The sequence below is a fragment of the Acanthopagrus latus genome, chromosome 5, assembly GCF_904848185.1.
Source record: "Acanthopagrus latus isolate v.2019 chromosome 5, fAcaLat1.1, whole genome shotgun sequence".
Taxonomy (NCBI): domain Eukaryota; kingdom Metazoa; phylum Chordata; class Actinopteri; order Spariformes; family Sparidae; genus Acanthopagrus; species Acanthopagrus latus.
Genome location: NC_051043.1, coordinates 26619729 through 26637466, shown reverse-complemented (window position 1 = coordinate 26637466; position 17738 = coordinate 26619729). Strand labels below are relative to the sequence as shown.

The window sequence follows — 17738 nt, the reverse complement described above, 5'->3', positions numbered from 1 at the left end:
AGTCTTTGGGGTAAAAATTTGGGTGTCGTTTTTGAAACTTTGAAGTAGGATAAGACAAAAGTAAGAATCAAACCACGCAGTGTAATGTGTTAAAAGGAAAAGTTTGCCTGAAAAATGGTTTGATTATGTTTTGAAGACTAGTTACTCGTTCCAAAAAAATAAAGAAAATAATATTACAATTCAAGACAGTTTAATCACTGTATCTGGAGAGACAAGCAGGCAACAATTATCAAGAAACAAAAAAGAGGAAAATGTTTTAAAAATGGGTAAAAAAGAGCGAAATCTTACATTGTATGCAGCGCAGCATTGCTGATATCACATACCATAAAAAATAATATCACACTGCAGCATTCACAGTTTATGTTCTGATGAATAGTTCTGTAATCTACAGGTGCAGGTGTTCACACTCGAGGTTAAGTTTAATTTTGCTTGAATTTCACACTAAAGATTAAAGTTCGTAAATGAGCTGTGTGTGTGTGTGTGTGTGTGTGTGTGTGTGTGTGTGTGTGTGAGTTTTGCAGTTATGTGAGTATCCATCAATGAGCTCAGCAGCCTGACGGTGTGTGATAAGATGCAGCAGCCCTTAACTCAGTCCTATCTCCCTCCATCACATTACTCCAGTGCTTCTTTTTAACTCCCATCATCAGTTTTATACCCATTAATCCTCTCAGCGTACTATACTCCTCCTTAATCGAGGAATAAGGGCTGGAAATTATTTCATAATTGGATTAGTCATGTCTTGGCTTTGTGTTAAGGAAAATGGCAGTGAGGCACATGTCCTGTGTAGCTCAGTGATAAGAGCTCTCTCAGGCTAAATCACCAGAAGATGTATTTTACCTTGGATGAAAAAAAAATCTTCATTATTTTATCTCTCCTTGGCAAGTGGCCTCCTCCTGTCCCTGACGCATCTCTAATCAGTCTGTGTTGCTTTAACTTTCCCTCTGAACATCAGCAGTCCTCCTCCCCGCGTGATCTGTGCCTTTTTTCTTCTTTCTCAACAGGATGTTTCATTTCATTGATGAGGTTGCTAAACACCTTTTTTAATCGCCATTGTTCACGGCTTACACAGCGAACGCACCATTCCACGTCTCCTGCTGCTCAGACGCTGTTGGCACGCTGAAACTCATCTCACCTCCAGTGTTAAGCTGTAGTAAAGCTGCGCTGCACCTTCCTGTGTTTGAAAAAAAAAAGAAAAAAGCTGACTTTCTCACGAATGCTCTGCTTTATTATATTCTCACGTCGGTTCTCTTTTCTTTTTCTTTTTTTTTTCTATCAGGAAATCCTCTCCTAAAGCACGTCTTGATAAACAGTCTCTCCCCCTGAAGTGATGATTTGAGTTCATTCATCCACACTTTTCACTTTTCTAATCACTTTGATGTGTGATTGTGTTCATATGCATGTTCTTTCATATGTCTGTAAAAGCTTTTGTGATGTGTCAGCTTCAATATGTGTGTATGAGAGCTTGCGCATTCCACAAGTGCATGCTTCAGGATGTGTATGCCAGTTTAAATTCTGTTGAAATCCCCCATCCCCTGGCTTGCACGGTTAATATTTATGCGGGCGCTATTTTCTCTCCTCACATAGACACAGCCTGAAGGCATGATTTCCGGCTCCTCCGTCCCTCCCACCTTTCCTTTCTCCCAGTCTCTCTCTGTATGAGTAATTACTTTCACAGGTAGTGGCTTGTCGAACCACATTGAAGTGCAAACCAGTGCAGTGTTAAGTTGTGGGTGCTGGAAGCAGTAGAGGAATGGGGTGTGGGGGTCGGTGGAGACTTTTCTGGAGAGGATGAATGTCCCAAGGGAAAATCTGCAGAAGGTGCTTTTTTAAGTAGTTATTTCCATCTCTTTCTCTCCCCCCCAGTAACTCTCCTTTACACTCTCTCTCTCTCTCTCTTCTGCTTCCTGTCTGATCCTTTCTTTCTCACACTCCAATCCCACTTCTCGCTCCCTCTGTCCTGGGAGATACCTTGACATCATTGGACTAAGGGATGACAGTGAGGCTCCTCCTCAGTTACCAGTTGGATGGTTTTGATTGACAGCAGGAATTAATTAGTTTGGAAGCAAAATGAACTTTCTCAGTTGGTGTAGGCATAAAAACAGTCTCTCTCTCTCTCTCTCTCTCTCTCCCACACACAAACACACACCTGAATTACTTATTAATATCCCCTGCATAGGTCCCCCTGTCTCCAATAACAAAACACTACCTGTCACTCATATTATGCTTGTTGTTGTGTTGTACACCTGCAGTGCGAGGCGAACAGAGACACGACACCTGCTACACAGCGCAGCGGAGCAGCAGCAGCATCTGACTTCCTGAAGATTAGAGAAACTAACAGACATGAACTAAATGCCTTCAGAGACTCTTTGACTTTTTCATTTTGTTTGAAGAGTTAGATTTGCTCGCTCGTTCGACATTGATCACACTCAGCTGGTGATTGATCTCAGAGGGCCAAATCCACAGTGAACTGAGCACATGTATTGTGTGTTGTCAGAGTGCCCCCTGCTGGCGTTCAAGGGAAAACTGTTGAGAGAACTCACAGTGCTGCCTTTGTGTGCACAAAAGACTAGATTGGATTTTACCACTTTTTAATTGCATGACCAACCAACCACTTAGACCTACCACCATGGCTATGCCTTCAGGTTGTTCAGCATGTAAAGCAAAACACACAGTTGGCTCTATCTCGTGACCTGTAACAAAATAAAGAGGACACCGTGACCGAGAGCAAGTCTGGGTCAGTCACACAGTGCCAGTCGGACCCAGAACTTCCCTCCTTAAGAGAAACAACATGAGCTAAACTAACAAACAAAGCCATGAAAACAGTACTGCTAGGCCTCCATCCTCAAAATTCGTACTGAGAGTCATGAAAACAATTTAAAAATATAATAACAGTGCCTGAAATTTGCTGCTTCACATCCGTCAGTGCAAAATGTGTGAAACTGCTGCTTCATATTTAAATGTGATTTGTACAGAAGCTTCAACCTCTCAAATTAAGCCTACTCGTCTTTTCTTGCCTTGCTTTGAGATTGCGTTGTTAATGATTCGTTGTAACTTCTGCTCTTCACCACAGAGGATTCTGGAGATCAGACGCAGGAAACCGTTTGCCTCAAATGTGAAGACACTTACTACCAGTAAGTTTCTTAGACTGAGAGTTTTATGGCGTGACACCCTCGTATTCACATATCCCTGCACTGATTCTGTGGATCTGTCTGTCAGGTTAGGTTCAGACTGTCATCAGTCCTGTCCAGATCGGACCTACAGTGTGGACGACACCATGGTGTGCGCTCCATGTGAAGACAAGAACTGTGTGATCTGTGACCCGACTCAGTGCTACTTCTGTGAAGAGGGATTCTACGTCTTTGGTAACAACTGAACCATTTATGATTTTTTTGCATGACGTGAATATCAGCTGATTAACATCTGTGAAGAGGATAAGACAGGGTTTTGGCGCTGCACCCAGAGGAGCTGACACCAAGAATAATAGTTTCAGTGTCACTTTTTTTTTCTTAGAAACTTTCCAGAGAAACTGTGATCTGCATCTGCATTTTGATATGAAATAGTGTAATTTGGTAGATATCTTAGATTACTAACCCTCTTTAAAGAACTGTATACATTGCACACATCTGTTGAGTGTCAGATATGATGAAAAAGTTTCCACTGAAAGAATAATACCACTTAAGATACACAGAGGAAGTAATGAACCGTGTTTGTGTGTCCAGACGGAGGGTGTGTGGACCACTGTAAGGAAGGATTCTTTGTGGATAAGGAGAGCCAGGACTGTGAGCCGTGTCACCGCGCCTGTCGCACCTGCGGAGGGCCACGGTTTGACGACTGTGACTCCTGTGAAGACGACTTCACGCTGAGGAACGGGGAGTGTTTAGAGGGCAGGCAGCTCGCTCTCTGCTCTGAGAAACACTTCAGAAACAGTACGACACGTGTTAATTTGACCTCAGTACTTAAAGCTGTCAAAATTAGACATCTCTGATCTTTTGTTTTGGGTGAATCTTAATTAATGTAATTTCCTTTGCTTCAAGAAAACTAAGGAAATCAATCAACAGGATTTGGCCCTCAATTACTCATCTTTTAGTCTCGTTTCTTCCTCTTTTCCACATCATTCATGTCTACATTGATTTCCTCTGTTTACCTTCAGTCCAGGGCGATTGCGAGCTGTGTCACTCGTCTTGTAAGACTTGCTCCGGTGCAGAAAAGGAGGACTGCACCAGCTGCATCTCAGGTAAACATGTGCTGCAAATTAGATGTTTAGATGCAGGCAGTGTGAGACATGATATGATGATATGCACTCTACTTAAAATTCAAATCGGCTGTTGCTGACAGCCTTTGTGTCCTTCAGTCATTCTTTTTCCTGTCATTGTTTTTCTGTGCGTCTTCAGGTCGGTTTTTGACCGCTCAGCAGACCTGCATGCCTCGCTGTCCACCTGGTACCTTTGCCAACAAGATGTCCAGTCAGTGTGAAGAATGCTCCAAGGGATGTGTCATGTGTCTGGATGCCCAGCACTGCCAGCGCTGTCGCAACGGGCTTTACCTGCACAATGGAGTGTGTGTGGTGGATTGTCAGAGGTGACTTTCCTGTTTTCTCATTTCTTGACTTACACATGAACATGCATCATCACAACATGCCAGCGATGCTTCATTCTTTTCTCTCTCTGCCTCTGTCCTAGAGGGTTTCCTAAAGGTGGTGCATGCCAGCCATGTGCCCCAGAGTGCACATCCTGCAAGGGAAATTCCTCTTATTGCCTGAGCTGTGAGACAGACTATCTGCTGCTGGACCACACCTGCCGGTCTCACTGTCTGCCGGGCTACTACGCCACAGAGACTGAATGTCTCCACTGTCCAGCTCACTGTAGAGACTGCAATCAGGGAGGCTTGTGTAAGAGTAAGTATGCTGGCTGGAGGAGTGAGAAGTTGAGAAATTTGGAGATGTGGAGAGAATGATTAAAGACAGGTCTTGTTGTGAAAGGTAACTGTTGAGGAAGCAGTAAAGAGGAAAAGGAAGAACAGATGAAGACAGGAGAAAGACAGAAAGCTCCTTCTGCTCACTCGACTGCAAATGGTTCAGCGGTGATGGCTGAATGTAAGATGTAAGATGCAGTAAGATGTAAGATGAGTCGAGGGAAGGTAAAAAACATTTGTCAGGGTCAGAATAGTTTCAGTACCTTCTTAAGGAAATGTTCAGGTTTTCTTTGACTACGTTAGCAGTAGTTTAGGATGAAAGTGAGGGCTGAATGAGGGTCAAATGTCCACCACATAGACTTAAGAGTTGTATATTCAGTGTATAAATCCATGCCTACATTTCAGAAGACCACAACTAGTCATGTGGCATGCACATGGAAAGAAATTGGCATTTAGCGCAAAAAATGAAACAAAATTGGAACACAAATGCCTGTTGTCTGTTTAACATTTTCCATTAAACGTATACTGTTTATTAATAATTAATTCTCTGGCCAAGATTTCAGGGTTTTCTTCGAGCACTGTAAACAGCTGTTCCTTTCTTCCATCTCCCAGAGTGTGACCAGTATTACTTCCTTCATGAGGATGAGTGTTTGGACGATTGTCCTGACGGCTACTTTGCCAGCGAGCAGCAACAGGAGTGCGTGCGCTGCCATGCTGATTGTGCCTCGTGTGACGGCCCGGACTTCGACGACTGTGATGTGTGTCGGAACCCCAAAGCTGTCCGTTACAACGGAGAGTGTCTGCCTAAGTGTCCCTCTTACACTTACTATGACGAGACTACCAATGAATGCAGAGGTAGGGAAGGTGGAAGTTGGTTTTGATCGTGCAAAATACAACAAAACAAAAAGGTGCTACATCCTCATCACAGGCTGTATTAGTTGATTGTGTTGATTTGTCTTGATTTTTGCAGACTGTGACAAGTCATGCCTGACCTGCTCGGGCCACGAGCCGTCATCCTGCCTCAGCTGCGGTACCGACAGGCTTCTGGATGCCAGTGGACACTGTGTGTGGTACAGTGAGTGCTCTCTGCGCTCATACAAGGACAAGAATGGGGAGTGCCAACAGTGTCACAAAATCTGCCACCGCTGTTTTGGGCCAGACAAAGACCAGTGCCTTAGCTGCAATGAGCCTTACTTCCTCTTGAGTATGTTATTGAAATAACGAATCAGAAATTCAGGAAATATTTTTGATCAATCTGTTGTGAATGTTACACTTTACAATGAGGTACACAAAAATGTGCGAGTAAGGAATAAATCAGGAACAACTTGATAGTTGGTGAGTAACTGTGAGTCGAGGGCTACACAGCAGATAATAATGAGCAGACTGGGAGATACTACACTAATGAATCATTAGATAGTGTTGAGTTCATAAATATCTGTGAATCCTTCATGAGTTGTTCCTGATTAGTTATCGACTACCCACTGATTGGCACCAGCTAATGACAACTCACTCGTTACTTAATCATTAGTTACTCTTTTTTTGTCTCTTCAAGTAAAGTGAGTCATAATACTGAGTAGTTACTCAGTAGACCACCATACTTCCTGATTCATTCCTTACTCAGTAACTACTAACATTTCTGTGTACCTTACGGTGGAGTGTTACCGTTACGCTAACCATCCACCAACTGTGCCTTTGTATCTTTGTCCATCAGACAGCACATGCATGTCGAAGTGTCCTGTAAGTTACTACGCCGAGGACAAGGACGAACGTTCGTGTGAGCGCTGTCACTTCAGCTGTCAGTCCTGCGTTGGCCGTCACAGCGTGCAGTGTGTCACCTGCAAACCTGGATTCTTCAAGCAGGGAATCAGCTGCGTCGAAGTCTGTTCAGAGAGGTTCGGAGAGCTCAAGAAGTCTCCTCTTGTTAATCAACAAAGAACATCACAAACTAAACCTCCTCACTCCTTTTCAGTTACTTTGCCAACACCTCCACCATGGTTTGCGAGCGATGTGACCCCTCTTGCAGCCAGTGTTGGGGTCGGGGAAACAGAAACTGTCTAAGCTGTCGGGCGGACTTTGTCTACCTGAAGCAGTGGGGGCAGTGCCTGCGGAGCTGTCCTCCAGGCTTCTACAAAGACAGGTGGTCCAAGACCTGTCACAAGTGCCACTCCACCTGCAAGACCTGCAGCGGTAAAAGAAGCCTGTGATGGCTTATCTGGACTGTAAAAAAATGTGTTTTAGTGACTCAGAATCAGAATAGATTCAACATAATTTCTACACTGATGTGTTGATATTACATTTTCATGACTCATAAAGTCAAGTTAAGTTATTTCTGATGGGCCGGATGATGCTGTGAAAATGGGGAATGTGGCTTGCGGCAGATTTGTCATAAGTGAACATTGTAGTTCACGATATTGATGCCACATAAGATGAAAAAGCCCAATTTCCCAGCAGATCACCTCCTCATTAAGTGTTTTAAACTGTAACAAGAATTAATGGCATCTATTGTAGTGATACATTTTGGAGAATGCATCCCAGGGCTGAAGAATAAACAAAGAGACATTACTTGGACGATTTTTTTAAAAAACCTTTTTTATTGGACAATACAGTCGAGAGCTGACAGATAATAGAGGGACAGACAGAGAAGGATGACCAGGCTGAGAAGGCTCCACACAGAGTAATGTCTCAGTACTGTAATGGTAAATGCAAAGCCATGACGAACTTCTGATCTTCCTTCTGATGTGCTTTTCATTTGGAAACTCCACTTCAGCAGACACGTCACACTGTTTTCTGTAATGAGTTCTCTCTCTTCTTCCAGATGAGGGCGCTCTGGCCTGTCAGTCCTGTTACGAAGGCTACAAGTTCCTGAGTGGCATCTGTGACTCAGAGTGTCTCATAGGTTTCTATGCTGCTTCACAGGTGACAGACAGCTTCTGTGTTACATGCTTTACAGAGTTTGTTTGTTCGTTGTTCACAGTCTGGCAAAGCTGCTCTGTAAGTCATGAAGACGCTGCTGTGTTTGACAAACTTGTCTGTTGCTCCAGGGCTCAGACTCCAAAAATGATGAGCCAGTCTGCCTGGCATGTGATCCGTCCTGCCTGGACTGCCGAGGACCAAGCACACACAACTGCACAGTGTGCCCTGCACTCCAGATCCTGTCTGATGACGGCCGCTGCCTGTCCTGCTGTGGAAATGAGACACGCCACGATAATAAACCCATATCCAGGGAGTGCTGTGACTGCACAGTCTCACGAGGTAGACGAGAACCCACATAGACAGCCAGCAAAACACACACAGATTACTGTATTGAGACATGTTCCTTTAAGATAGTGTGTGTGTGTGTGTGTGTGTGTGTGTGTGTGTGTGTGTGTGTGTGTGTGTGTGTGCGTGAGTCAACAGGGCATTTTTGTGGTTGTCATGTATAATCAGTTGCATTTACACCAAACATGAGTCACATCTTCCTGCAAAACTGGAGTTTCTAGGAAAAGAAAATTAATACGTTTCTGTTACAGAGAAATGTTGCAAGCTTTTATGACTCGGTGTGTCACTGCAGCCAAATTCAACCAGGCAAACTTAATGCACGTGAGAGCATACCTCACAAAAAAAACAGAGGCAGCCAACATCTTGATGCACGGTTCACGCTATCATCTCCTCACACACAACATATTGTTTTAAAAGCTGATCACATGTAAGCATGACAACCCTGAAGCCATCTGAGTCTCTCTACACACAGACACTAAAACCACTAAAAATAAAATATACAATAAAGGCGTAGGAAGTTTGGGCAGGATGAGCCACCCACCACCCCAGAAGTCCAACTACTTAATTTTCATTTTTATCCCTTCAAGCCTGAAATCGATGCAGAACAGCTACAGAATTGAGCTTCAAATCAAACTAGGAGTCAGAGAATTATTTACACAACATCCAACAACTTGAATGATACTCGTAAAAGAACTTTATCTGTATCCGATTCAGCGGTGCACTTGTTTAACCATAGACATTAGGCAGTGCTCAGGGACTGCTGTTGAAAATTAGATCATTACCTAACTTACTTTGGCTCATTTTACATTATTGTGTGATGTTGGTGTTTTTGTATATTGTTCTTGGTACATAGGTAAGTGAATAATTAACCAAATAAAACAGAGAAAACATTTTAATTACAGTCTTGCAATACAAGACCAGGGAGTCATCAGAGAGGACTTGTAACCTAACGATCTGCTCTGTCTCCTTCTTCTCAGACGAATGCATCCTGGGGGTCAATTTTGTGATGAGGAAATTTGAGAACCAAAGCAGCACTCCTAAAGTCTTATTCACTGCCTGTGTCCTGCTTATCCTCACTGTGGGCGGAGTGATCTTCATCTTCCTCAATGCTCGGTCTAAGTCAGTCGCCAGCGGACCCAAAACCAAAGCTGGAGGTTATGAGAAGCTCAGCACCAACGAAGAGATCGCCACAAAAACCACCGACTCTTCATTCGGGGAGTACAGCGACAGAATCATCGAATGCGAGGAAGATGCGGAGGACGAAGAGGATGATATCGTGTACATGTCACAAGATGGGACGGTGTATAGGAAGTTCAAATATGGACTCTTGGATGACGATGAGATCGAGCTAGAGTATGATGATGAAAGCTACTCGTACAGATGAAAAGAAAGCACAAAAGACCTGAGTGGAGAAGAGTAGCTCTTCCTTTTGAATCACTCCAGTCTAAACATGTTGTGAAAATTGTTTCTTCGTTTGGAAAGCGCTTGAACCAGACGGGTGACTGGCTCTTCAGACACCTGATTCCTTTTTCATTCTTCACTTTTTTTTTTTTTTTGCAAAATCAGCGGGTGGAGCAGTCGAAAACATGATTGTTAAGGTGTAATCAAGATTTTACACTGGTCCAATATCTAATTTCTAATTATGTGAGCTGACATTTTGCTTATGACAAATGATGTCCAGCCATCTCCAACTTAATATCTTGCCACAGCTGTTTGACACTTACAGTTGTTTGCTATGACTACATCTAACTCTCCCTCAGTGTGAATTGCAGTAGTAAAAGGGGCCGCAAAAAATGTGATTAAAGTAGTTTTTCTCTCTCCAGCTTGCACAGATACATAAAACCCTGAGAACAAACATAAACGAGGCTCTCTGAAGATCTGGTCCAAGCCTGGCCACAATGTTTTACATACTTTATGTAAATCTATATCAAAAATACAGTTAATCATATGACTAGTGTCGAGTTAGTCAGCAGGCGTTTTTTGATTGTTAAAGCTGCTACAAGGTTGAATGTTGATGTTTTCCTGGTGTAATCTTTTGCCTCAACTTCAGTAATTTTGGTTTAATGCGTTTGTTTACATTTTCTAGAATAAAACGTATCATTGAAAGAAAATTTAAATATGTTTACAACAAAAAAACAATGTGATCATCATTGTCTGTTTCTGCATCATTTGGTTTAAAGCATTTATTAATCACTGTCAGTATTTTGCCGGTAGAATTTCTTTTTGTTTAATTTGTAAAGTTGACTGTGTATCACACTGCTGGAGTCGCCTCGGGATTCACAGCAATATTTACACTGAAACACCATCTCACCTGTGACTCTGTGTGGAACTGTTTGGATCTTATCCGGTTAGTTTACACAGCGAGGAACAGTTGTTCTCAGGGTTTCATCTCGTTCAGTGATATACTGGCACCTGCACATCTGGGCATGTGTCCAGTTTTGTGCTCTTAACACAGCAGAAAGATGCAGCAGAAGTGATTTATCAGCACTTTTCTTTCGGCAAAAATATAAAATATATTTTTAACTCTGCTCTTGTGTTCTGTGCATTTGGCTTGTGTCGCTGTGTCCCTGAGATAATAAAAGGAAATTGTGAATAGCAAATAATTAGAATTTTTCTCTACTCTGTTGAGGTTGCCTGTGTGCTCGTTTCATAATAAAACTGGAATTTGATCTGTGTCGTAAGTGTGCGGGCTTGTTTAAAGTTTGTGTTATGAATTAACCTGCAGACGTGCTGTCCTACAGAGATGAGTTACAGAAGATTTGGGGAAGGACTGCAAACAAATACACACACGACTGTTATTATCTCTTGCGTGTAATCTCTGAGTTCACATGTTCATACTGGATCTGTTGAGTGATCTTATTATATAAGAAAGCAGAACATACCACTCAATTTAATAAGCATAGTTCTTACACAAACTCAAAATGAAGGTTCACACGAGAACAATCGAAAGTTATTCCCAGTTTTCAGATTCCAAACTGTTCTAAGCACTTAATTTCTTTAGCACATTAATGCTTTTCTATATAACATTTACTCTCAGTTGCTAGCAGAGCAGGCTGAGTCCAGTCTCTTATCTCATACTAAACTCAACAAATAGACACAACATCGACTCCGGGACGTCTGTCACTGAACATCCTTCACAAATGTTGACATTGGATACATTCCTGTGCCTTCGCAGTTAAACTGGACTCCAGCTTCATTATCAGACTTGTTATGGAATTAAAGGAAAATCTGGTTTATTCTTAATGGCCACTTTCACTCTGTGTGAGCTGGAAATGAATTTTACAGAAAACTGCACATTTATTACAGGCGCATGTAAAGCAACTTAAAGAGGATTTGTTTAACTTCTAGTATGTGATGACATGGTAGCTTTAAGAGGGAACAGGGTAGAATATCAGCTCCAGAGAGATCATATTTGTCATGTAATTGCATATGTTTAAAGAAATTATTAAAATATAACAGATTTGTATCTGCATATTTGCAGTTGTTAAGACAATAATACTCAGATGCTGTAAGAGTCCCAATGAGATTCTTTGACTGCAAAAACAAGAAAAAAATCTTGATCAAACTATTTATTTGATGAAATCATATACAACACAAGAATGAAAACATAAAAGATGTGCGGAAGATGTAATTATATTTGCAGTAACCCTGGTCCCTGTGTAAACTCAAACAAATAATTGCAACAAATATGCCTGAAACATATTTCACCTTAATGCAGTGGGGTCAAGTGTGCTCATCCTGAAACTGTTTGACAGATCTCAAGCAGCAGCACATTACAACTGAACGTTACAGTGACATTTCTTACGTACATTAAGTGCTTTGAAAAATGACCATGATGGATAATTTAGTATTCAACATGAAATAAAAACTTTACATAGCAAAGTGAAGTACTGCTTCTCCATCATTTTATAGGCCTAAAGCTCTTAGAACCTTTCCTCTCAAGAAATTAAACTGTTTCAGTCATACCTTTTACTCCGGATAACACTCTAAAACTAAATTACTGTACAGACTTAAAATCCAGGATCACACTGCTGGACTTGTGTACTTCATTCATTTAAAACCAATATTTACAGGGGTTCGAAGAACTTTACACACTCGTATGTTAAAAAGTTTCATGTCATTTTCTTTGAAAAACAGGTCCGCACACAAACGGTACAGAGGTATTTCCTCTTACATTGTTATGTCAATGATCTGTGAATATGATTGGTTGAATTTTAAAAGACCACATGAACTAAAAAAAAAAGGAACTGTAATATAAATAAAGAATATTTTGTTTATGGCAGGGTTTTCTGATCTGAGATTCTGCATCATCATTAAACATTTGTATGGTCTAAGTTTGTAACTATAAACTTCAAAGACTGTTGCCCGGGCTATAGAATTAGTATTAATAATGAAAAATAAATCATTTTCCATCCTTCAAGCCTATCCTTAAATCATGTTTTTGAACACTGTTTGTTCAATGAATAACCATGCTGCTGGTTATTAAATAATTCTTGTACAGCATGAAAAAACAAATCACAAATCCCATCTCAGGTTTGATGTGAGAGGGTGATTCATTTTTAAACAGGGCTCAAAAACAAGGTGACAGATGCTTTCTCAAGAGGAAAAGGAAAGAACAGATTCTTTAATACCATTGATGCATAAAGTCATCCAGTGTTTCAGTCGCAGATAATAATGCCCAGACTCTAACCATCTAACGCAGACACAAAACACCTTGGCTACAACGTATTCAGAGTAGAGTTTATGGTCTATTTGTGTCATTTGCCATATATAGATGGTTACAAATCTGCCTGTATTTTGTGGTGAGCCATATCCCAAAATCTACATTTTAGAAAGGTACCATCTCACATGAAAGATTCCAGATTATACAGGACTACTGAGATCCAAGAGCTTCATACACCGCTACACTGATTCGGCAACTGGTCTAAATATATACAGATCCATATGTTCTATGAAGTGGTTGGATGTCTGCAACAAACCCATACAGGAAGTTGAACAGCTCTTTAAACACAGACAGATCAGCAAAGTATATGAAAAATAGAATATTTAAAAAAAAAAAAAAGATTGGCTGTTTATGATAAGGTCCATGTGCAGCCACGGTGACAGCAAATACATCTCAGAGCAAGGGTGTGGATTTTAATGAGTACATACACACACACACACACAGGTGTGTGTATACAGAAACGTGTGGTTCCTCTGGTGTGCGAGTGTTGTGCTGCAGTCACAGCCAGCTGTCAGTGACCATTCATAATAGTCTGTGACGTGGATGCAGTGGTGGGGGGCACAGCTGAAGACGAGCTACGAACACTGGTGAAGAAGTTGTCCTCTCTCAGTTTGAGATGCTCTGGGAGCTCCAGCTTGACCTTGGCCTCCTCGATGTCATTGTTGATGGCCGTAATAAGGGCTTCTGTTACGGAAAAGAGACGAGACAGAGATGAAGACAAGCAGAAAATAAATCAGAGAAGAAAATTGGGGACTCGCGGCAGGACAAGGTGAAGAACAGTAAGATCAAATCTGTAGGCAGGGGAATCCTCAGATATCTCAAATAGGCACACAAAGACGGGAGCATGTGTGTGCCAGCGAATGTGTGTGTGTGTGTGTGTGTGTGTGTGTGTGTGTGACAGATGTGTCTTACCAAGTGAGTCGTAACTTCTCTCTGGACGGATGTAGCCCACCATGACAACACTGAGAATCTCTCCATAAAAGTCCTCTTTGAATGTGTGAATCACATGGGTCTCCTAGAAGCAAAAAAACCAACAACATACTTTTTACCTTGTTGAAATATAACCTGCTGCTTTTCTCTTGTTGTGACATAACGTAACATTTGTAACTTTACAGCAACAAGTATCAACAAAACACCACATTCTCATTCTTCCACTATGGCAAGGCCACCTGTGTCTGGGTTGGATATTACTGCATTGATGAAAGTAGAAGTTTTTCAAACAAAACTTTGTAATCGGTTTAGTGAAAAAGTACAAAATGTAATGCTCATGTCAGATTGTTGTAACTGTCTATATAAAATAAATACAGTGGTGGACTTTCCAAGCTTGTCAAACTCTATGATGGGAAAACACAAAAATGTCTATTCTCAATAGTTTCTGGGATTTTCCAACCACATTGGTCAGCTGACTGTTGCTGAGCTAAAGTGTTGGTAAGTACTTCCTCAGAGTGATAACCAACTAAAACTTAATTTGTTGCAACATTTTTCTCCATGTTTGACCCCACAGGGAAAGTACAAACACTTATCACGTTATTGAAAAGATCAATTCAGTCCAACATCCAGACTTCCTGGAAATGTTAAGGAAACAAATTAGTGTTTAAATACAATTAGTCCAATTTGAGATGACATCTGCCATTTGGTCTGTTTCTTGAATCAAGATGGAACGAACCACAAAAATAGGAAACCTTTGTAACCTGTTAAATCTTTCTGAAAGCTGAGGTAAACCACGTCTCTCTCCCAGTACTGTATTTTATTGTGAAGAGCATTGTGCAAATATTTCACTTCCCAGTAAATTATACAATCAAATGACACAAACCACAAACAGGTCTCAGAGTTTCTAACATTCAGGAGCCAGCAGTCATGTGCAACCATGAATGAAACCACGTTGACTGATCAGTTATACTTTAATGAATGTATGCTCTACTTGGAAAAGATGTTTACTTTCTTTATATTTGTGCAGCCCTATAAAACACTACGTCAATGAGCAGTTTTTCATTCATTTTCAATACAAATGTTCTTTGCCTCACTGTGGGAAATTGGATTTCCAGCCGAAAGTGGGCTTGTGACTATATTAACACTGCATGGGATTGTTAAAGACCATCTATAATTGTATAAATTGATTTCTCAGTAAGTCACCAAATGGTTTGCAATGAAGGCTGCTTTTCTACTAACCATGGACTTCTTAGTATTTTTGTAGTAGGGGTTCCAGCCAATGCTCATCACCATTTTGTAGACATCCCCATTACCAACGCAGGCCCAGCCGTAGTAGATCCCTGTGCTGATATCTGCTGGAAGATTGTCCACCACAGCGTCTGGAAAGTTGGCTGGAGATGGCAAAGAAGAAGAGAGAAAAAAAAGGTTAGCAGATGGAGAACAGCTCCTCCTGATCTCAAGCTGGTGTTGTACAGGAGGGGACTTCAGAGCAAATCAAAGTCATTTTTTAACTAGACATTTTTTTTTTTTTTAATTTACCCAAAGCTCTTACTGGTTGTTTTGATAACCTCAGCTGGACAATTCTTTTGAGAAATCTTCTGTTACATCTGTGGAATTGAATTTGTCAATTTTGGCAAACGAAGCTCTGCTTGGTTAGACAAAAGCCTCCTCTGTAACAGCTGACATTCATTTGTTTTAAGAATTTCCTCACATGTTTTTTGTATTAAATAAACTTAAGTCTTTCGGGACAAAACAAGCTGCCTGTCTTTTCTATTTAGTGTCTCTTATAACCCCTGCATGGTTTGCAGTATTTCCAAAAAGGGAGCTGATTTATTATATGGTTTGACAATTATTTTGGAGCTAAATACTTCTGCTGCTTTCTAACTGCCGTTATGCTTACTTATGTCCTTTCTGAGAGCAAATGTCAGGTTCATATAGAGAATAACGACAGTACAACATATATTACAACACATTTCAGATGTTCTTCTCAAACTGATGTTGATATTCTTCAGGTGACCACGTCGTGGGAATGACTGATTCAATACTTTATTTGCAAACGTTTCCACACGTTTCTGGAAATTGCTGTCATTACGTAACAGCTATAATTTGGGTCAAATTACACTCTCATTGTCTGTGAACATCTCTTGTTTAAGTACCCAAATCATATGGACTGCAGCAGCAACATGACGCACGGCCGTTGCGTAAAACCGTGTCGTCATACGTGATCTTAACTAGGTAACTACAAACGAACATGCATGGGCAGTAATGAGCCAAATCATCTGACAAAAGGCTGACAATACAAAAACCACAGTCTGTCAGTGTTATCTAAATTATCCAGCTTTACTACCTCCTCTCTGGCTCAGCGTTATTTTAACAAAACAACGATTCAGACAAGCCTGGTGTTATCTAAAGCAGGCTATGGGGTTCTCGAAATCATCATACAGATTAGTAACAGATTAATAACTCACCTGTGGGAATTCCCAGTTCTTTGCTTCCTCGCCCAAAGCCTCGAATGACCTCTCCACGGCAGAAGTACGGGAGGCTCTTCATGACTAATTTCACGGTAGTAGCCGGCTCTCTTAGACGGACGGTACCGAATGACCTCGAACGACACAAGGAAGTCCGACTGGCTAATCGGCAACTACTACTCAGCTGGCTAGCACCTCTTTAGCAGCTAACAAAACAGAATTCGTACCCTTGTAAAGTTCAAAGTCCGTCCTTGTGTTTAGCTGTAGCTTCACCTGCCTGGCTAGCTCGAACGACACGGGTAAAGTTGAACGTTACTCAATCAGCAGCGGTGGTAAAGTTCACCTGCGATGCTAGCTAAGCTAACTGCTGTTAGCTTCATCGGAGGCACCCTATAACTAAAACGGTTGTATTCAAAGGTGTTGGTTTTACAGCAGGTACTCGAAAGGTGACGGTCCTGCTCTGTCCCTGAAGGTCCAGTCGTAGTATGACGGTGAAACGAGGCTGTGGTGCTCACAGAGAGCCGGCTGTTACATGTGTGGAGCACATCTGCGTACGTAACGCTTCTTCTGATGTCACTGACCGCGTGACCAAAGCAGGCCGACGTCACATGTCGCCTTAAAGTGTTGTAGGAAAAAGCGGATGAAGCATTCAAAGACCCACCTAGGGAGTTAACGCTGCTAAAATTCAGTAGAGTGTTTTCAGACTGAAAAAAACAAACAAACAAACAAAAACAAAACAAAACAAAAACAAAAACAAATTTTGCAGTGCGCAACATGTGCATCCTGGTGATGAGCCATAAAATATATCATCCTTATTGGTGCTTGGCTTTACCGTTACATCACAGCCGATAGTATTTTGCACATCAAAAAAGTTTATATAAATATATCGAGTTTTACTCAAAGATATATTACATGCATACAAATGTAAGAGGGTCATATCCTACCGTTGTAATCAAAATAAAGCCAATTTTACAATGCTATCACGTGCCAAGGTGTGTCTCTTTGTCTGCAGTGTTCCTTGTTTCTCTTTTTATTTTGGAGATGTACCTGAGACAAAAGGCACTGACTGAGTTACATTAGATTTAGGATTTACTTGCTTAAAATGCTTAAATGATAATAATTTAAATAGTTCTATGTATACATTATCTTATGTTATACATATTTGCAATGTAATAACAGCTTAATGCTGCAAATCCAGCAGTCCATCTTGTTATTTCATTGTATTTCATCAATTAGTCAATTTAATCACTCCGCTTAAAAAGCTATGCTCCTTTGAGCATTCCCTGTGCAAATGGCTTCTTGTCAGCCCTGTTTAGTTTTTTTGCAAAATCCACGAAATGTGTGTAGCAAAGAGAAGTGTGAAGCTAGGGTTAACATAAACATAAACATAAAGCGAAAAAACACACAGGAATGACTTTAAAACATCACTGTCAGTCATACCAACCATT

The 17738-nt window shown here is 41.1% G+C and overlaps 2 protein-coding genes across 2 annotated transcripts in view; one reads left to right on the top strand and one right to left on the bottom strand.

Annotated features, from left to right (window-relative positions):
* pcsk5b (proprotein convertase subtilisin/kexin type 5b) overlaps positions 1-10850 on the top strand; it is a 73001-nt gene extending 62151 nt beyond the window's left edge. Inside the window, exons 25-37 of the mRNA XM_037096849.1 lie at positions 3071-3131; positions 3217-3362; positions 3720-3926; positions 4151-4234; positions 4392-4578; positions 4680-4894; positions 5524-5766; positions 5882-6115; positions 6623-6803; positions 6881-7098; positions 7727-7827; positions 7953-8163; positions 9147-10850. Coding sequence (XP_036952744.1) covers positions 3071-3131; positions 3217-3362; positions 3720-3926; positions 4151-4234; positions 4392-4578; positions 4680-4894; positions 5524-5766; positions 5882-6115; positions 6623-6803; positions 6881-7098; positions 7727-7827; positions 7953-8163; positions 9147-9553 — 2495 coding nt within the window. The 3' untranslated portion in view covers positions 9554-10850. The remainder of the gene's footprint in view (positions 1-3070; positions 3132-3216; positions 3363-3719; positions 3927-4150; positions 4235-4391; positions 4579-4679; positions 4895-5523; positions 5767-5881; positions 6116-6622; positions 6804-6880; positions 7099-7726; positions 7828-7952; positions 8164-9146) is intronic.
* An 873-nt stretch (positions 10851-11723) lies between these two features.
* On the bottom strand, positions 11724-16963 carry rfk (riboflavin kinase). Its single transcript, XM_037096852.1, has 4 exons — positions 16291-16963; positions 15062-15213; positions 13805-13907; positions 11724-13576 (listed from the first exon to the last, which is right to left on the bottom strand). The coding sequence occupies exons 1-4, from the start codon at positions 16370-16372 to the stop codon at positions 13404-13406; spliced, it is 510 nt and encodes a 169-aa protein (XP_036952747.1). The 5' UTR covers positions 16373-16963; the 3' UTR covers positions 11724-13403.
* Between the last annotated feature and the right edge of the window lie 775 nt (positions 16964-17738).

Excerpts from the sequence above, each read along its gene's own strand:
- rfk (XM_037096852.1), bottom strand. The coding sequence starts at position 16,372 with ATGAAGAGCCTCCCGTACTTCTGCCGTGGAGAGGTCATTCGAGGCTTT. Across the intron at positions 15,214-16,290 it reads AGAACTGGGAATTCCCACAG|CCAACTTTCCAGACGCTGTG; the intron begins GTGAGTTATTAA and ends TGCCATCTCCAG. Across the intron at positions 13,908-15,061 it reads AAAATACTAAGAAGTCCATG|GAGACCCATGTGATTCACAC; the intron begins GTTAGTAGAAAA and ends TTTTGCTTCTAG.